The 4275-nt window shown below is 31.0% G+C and overlaps 1 protein-coding gene across 1 annotated transcript in view; it reads right to left on the reverse strand.

The window, feature by feature from the left end:
* LOC120067375 overlaps window positions 1–2209 on the reverse strand; it is a 74697-nt gene extending 72488 nt beyond the window's left edge. Inside the window, exons 1-4 of the mRNA XM_039018947.1 lie at window positions 1327–2209; window positions 1089–1238; window positions 864–992; window positions 3–98 (exon numbers count right to left, since the gene is read on the reverse strand). Coding sequence (XP_038874875.1) covers window positions 3–98; window positions 864–992; window positions 1089–1238; window positions 1327–1926 — 975 coding nt within the window. The 5' untranslated portion in view covers window positions 1927–2209. The remainder of the gene's footprint in view (window positions 1–2; window positions 99–863; window positions 993–1088; window positions 1239–1326) is intronic.
* Window positions 2210–4275: the final 2066 nt, after the last annotated feature.

Genomic DNA, 4275 nt, shown 5'->3' on the forward strand with positions numbered 1-4275 from the left:
CAAAAACCACAATATTGAAATTGCATTCGTCCGTACACTTCACCAAATTGCTTTCCTCTCATTGTTCCTTCTTCTTCACCTCCATGCAACCCTTCAATCTGCATTCAAAATTTAAAAAAAAAAAAAAAAAACTTGTAATTTTGAAAATAGCACAGGGAAAAAAAAACATTAACTTTTCATAAGAAATGACAAATTTTCTTGTTTTTTCTTTACTTTACTTTTAAAAAAAATGAAAATACTGGGATTCGAAACTTTAGATATTGATACCTAATCATTTGAGTTAAGGATGAAAATATGGTAAAATAGTTTTTTTTTTTTTCCCTAAAGTTTAAATCTTAGTTTAGTCCATTTTAATTTCTGGGTTTTTTGTAAGAAAAAAATAGTTAGTTTTTTTTTATGATTTTAAAAATAACTATTTTGATTCTTAATTTCAATAAATTAATGACTTGGCTTCAATTATGTAATTGAATTTTAGTATGTTAGTACGTGATTTTAAGCTAAATAAAATTAGAGATAAACATTTTAAAGTAGAAAACTGATCTAACAAAAAAGTAATTTTTTCTTTATAAAAAAATAGAACTAAAACAGTCATTTTTAAAGTTTGTTTAAAATTTAAAAGTTAAAAACTAAGAATGAGATTTAATTTTTATTTTTCAAAATTTTAAATCTGAAGTTCCTAAAATTGAGATGAGGTGGCAAAATTTGAAATTTTCAAAGAGAGAATCTCAGTTCTTCGTTGCCACCTCAGCTGTTTAAAAAGCTGATGTGGAAATATCCCGCAAAAATTTCCCTACAAAAAAGTAAATTAAATAATAATAATAGTGATTAATAAAATAAAATAAAATAAAATAAAGAAATTATACCCAGAAATCATCTTCGTCTTCTTCCCTGGTTGAACATGCAGCTTTGGGAATCTCTCCAGGCTCGTCATTGCGTGCAAATCTGCCACGTATTCTCGGCCGGTTGTCGGCTAGCGTTTTCCGACATGCATACTGTTAATCATAAATCATAAACTCACTTCCATTAATCCCCTCCGATCTTCTTCTACAGTTTCTATTAATCTTTCTTTTTTCTTTTTTGATTCTAACCTTTATCGTCTTGTTGAAATTTCTCTGTGTTCTTTTTGCTCTGTATTTCAATATCCTCTCTTTTCTCTCCTCTGCACTGTATCTTCCCACTTTGAAATTCCCTTCCTCCATTAACGAGCTTCCATTCTCCATCCTCCCCATCCCCGAATTCTGCCCCCCCAACATTAATTAATACTCATTTAAAACAAACAAACAAAAAAATCAGAGCAAGTTTAATAAAAAATAGAGAGATGAAAACCTGTAAATCGCCGGTGCTAAAGACGCGTCGGATTTGTGAGGAGAAAAAGTCGGATTCGGGGCAAGGGAGGGAGTGGTGATTATTGGGGAAATTTGGAGATTCCATTAGAAGGGATTCGAGTCGGGATTGGAAGCCGGGTTTTTCACTGAAGCTTCTATGGAGGAGTAAGGATTTATCGACGACGGCGGTGGCGGTGGCGGTGGCTGCATTTTCAGAAGGAGGGTCGAAACAGAGAGGTTGATTGAAACCCAGAAGGGATTCTTCGCTTTTGACATCGAAATTGGAGAGATTTTGAAACCCATTTGAGGAAGAAGAAGAAGGATGAGAGAGGAGATGGAAATCGGTGGGATGAGAGAGGGATAAGCCTTGCATCGGAATGAAATGGTCGATGGAATTTGAATTGAATCCATCGGGGAGTGGGTTTTCTTGAGAAGGAATGGAATTAAGAATATCAACGGCGGAATCTGAGAAATTTGGGGAATAATGATCGGAGAAGAATTGAAGTTCTGCATCAGAAGGGAAAACCAAATCGGAAGAGGAGCAACGAAACAGAGAAGAAGAAGAAGAAGAATCGCCATGAATGAACAGATCAGAAGACATGGAAATTAAAACTCTTCTTCTTCTTCTTCTTCTTCTTCTTCTTCTTCTTCTTCTTCTTCCTCTCTTTGTTCTTTCTTTTCTTTTCTTTTCTTTTTTTTCAGTTTTTAATTTGTTTATATTGAGAGCTCTAAGAATGAAACCAAACAAAACCCAGAAGGAAATTGAGAGAAGAATTTAGACTATCTCTCTCTCTTTCTCTCCTCTGTGTTTGTAAGGAAATTGAGAGGAAAAGGAATGGAGAAAGAAGAGATATTTAAACAGAAGAAGCAGGGCAAGAAGGAGAACTCATTTCAGCTGGACTTATAAAAACACATTCACTAACCAAAAAATACCTTTAATTCATCATCAACCCAACTCTTTTTCTTTTTTTTTCCTCTTTTTTTTTTTTTTGCAATTAAATTAATCCATAATAGGGGACCTTTTTTGCAAAAGGAATAAATTAAAATTTACTTACTGTTTCTACGGTTTCAATATTTTGTTCTTTTAGTTGTGGAGATGAGAGATCGTTACCTTCTTTTAGAGGATGTTTTATGTATATGTTTAATAACCTTGGTTTGAATTTTGAAGTTAATATTCAGATTTTTTGTTAAACCAATTAGTAAATATTATAGGAACTAAAATAGGACAACCTAGAGTTTGTATCAATCCTATCAAATTATTTTAATTTGAAATAATAAAGGTTTTTTTCAAAACTAAAATTACAGAAAATTATCTTCAACTTTATACTTTTATTAATTCTTTTTATACTTTTAAAAATTAAAAGATATTCTTACCGATTATATGTGGTAAAAAATAATTTATGTTGTGAAATTAAGGAACACAATAGGATACGGATATAGAGAAAATATAATATAATAATAATAAAATATAATTTAAAATAAATAACTAAAATTATAAAATTGGATCATAGAAAATTTAGTGGAATCTGAAGTGGATTTCTTAGGTGTGCCATTTTAACTTCCACTAAATGCCACTATTTATAGGTAAAGTGATAAGTAGGATGTGGACTTACATAGACATCAAAGGCACATGGACAATATGAGGGTGACACATGGCTTTTGAGACACTAAGTAATAGACATCTATTTATTATTATAATATTCATAATACTCCCTCTTAGATGTCCATATATATAAGAAATATGTCTAGTTAAAACCTTACTAGGAAAAACCCAATGGAAAAAAAACCTAGGGAAAGAAAAAGAGTACATATTTTATATGATATATACTCTTAAAAGAATACAATATATTTACTCCCCCTCATGAAAACATCACTTAAGATTTCTAAGTCGCAGCGTTCCAATATTATGCACCAATTTTTCAAAAGTTGCGGTTGGTAATACTTTTGTAAATACGTCTGACAGGTTATCCTTCGAACAAATTTGTTGTATAGCGATGTTGACATTTTCTTCAAGATTAAAAGTGTAGAAAAGCTTTGGTGAAATATGTTTTGTTCTATCTTCTTTAATATATCTTCCTTTGATTTGGGCTACGCAAGCTGTGTTGTTTTCGTATAATATTGTTGGAGGGTTTTTATTAGAAGACAAGCTATATGTTTCACGAATGTGCCGAGTCATTAATCTTAGCCATACACATTCTCGACTAGCCTCGTGAATTGTAAGAATTTCAGCATGATTTGAGAAAATGGTCGTTATGGTCTGTTTTACCAATCGTCATGATATAATAGTTCCTCCACATGTGAACAATAACCTATTTGAGATCTAGTTTTGTGTAGATCAGATAAATATCCAGAATCTGCATAACCAACTAGATCAAAATTTGATTTATTTGAATGAAACAAACCCATATCAATTATTCCTCGGAGATAATGGAGTATATTCTTAATTCTGTTCCAATGTCTTTTTGTAAGAATAATTATATCTAGCTAATAAATTTACTGAAAATGCAATATCTGGTCTTGTATTATTAGCAAGATATATAAGTGCACCAATTGCACTAAGATAGGATACTTGACGACCAAGAAGTTCTTTATTATCTTCTTGAGGTCAAAATATATCTTTATTTATATCCAATGAACGAACTTTCATTGGAATCTTTAATGGATGTGCTTTGTCCATATAAAATATTTTCAAAATTTTTCCTCTATAAGTTGACTGATGAATAACTATTCCATCTGCTAAATGCTCAATTTGCAAACCAAGGAAAAAAAAAAGAAAAAAAATCGAGATCTTTCTTCAGATATTTTATTGCCTTTGAAAGCTCTTTAGGAGTTCCAATTATATTCAAATCATCAACATATACAGTTATAATAGCAAATCCTGATTGTGATTTCTTTATAAAAACACACGGACATATTGGATTATTTTGATATCTTTTTTTCAATAAATATC

Source organism: Benincasa hispida, chromosome 12 (genome assembly GCF_009727055.1).
Source record: "Benincasa hispida cultivar B227 chromosome 12, ASM972705v1, whole genome shotgun sequence".
NCBI classification, from domain to species: domain Eukaryota; kingdom Viridiplantae; phylum Streptophyta; class Magnoliopsida; order Cucurbitales; family Cucurbitaceae; genus Benincasa; species Benincasa hispida.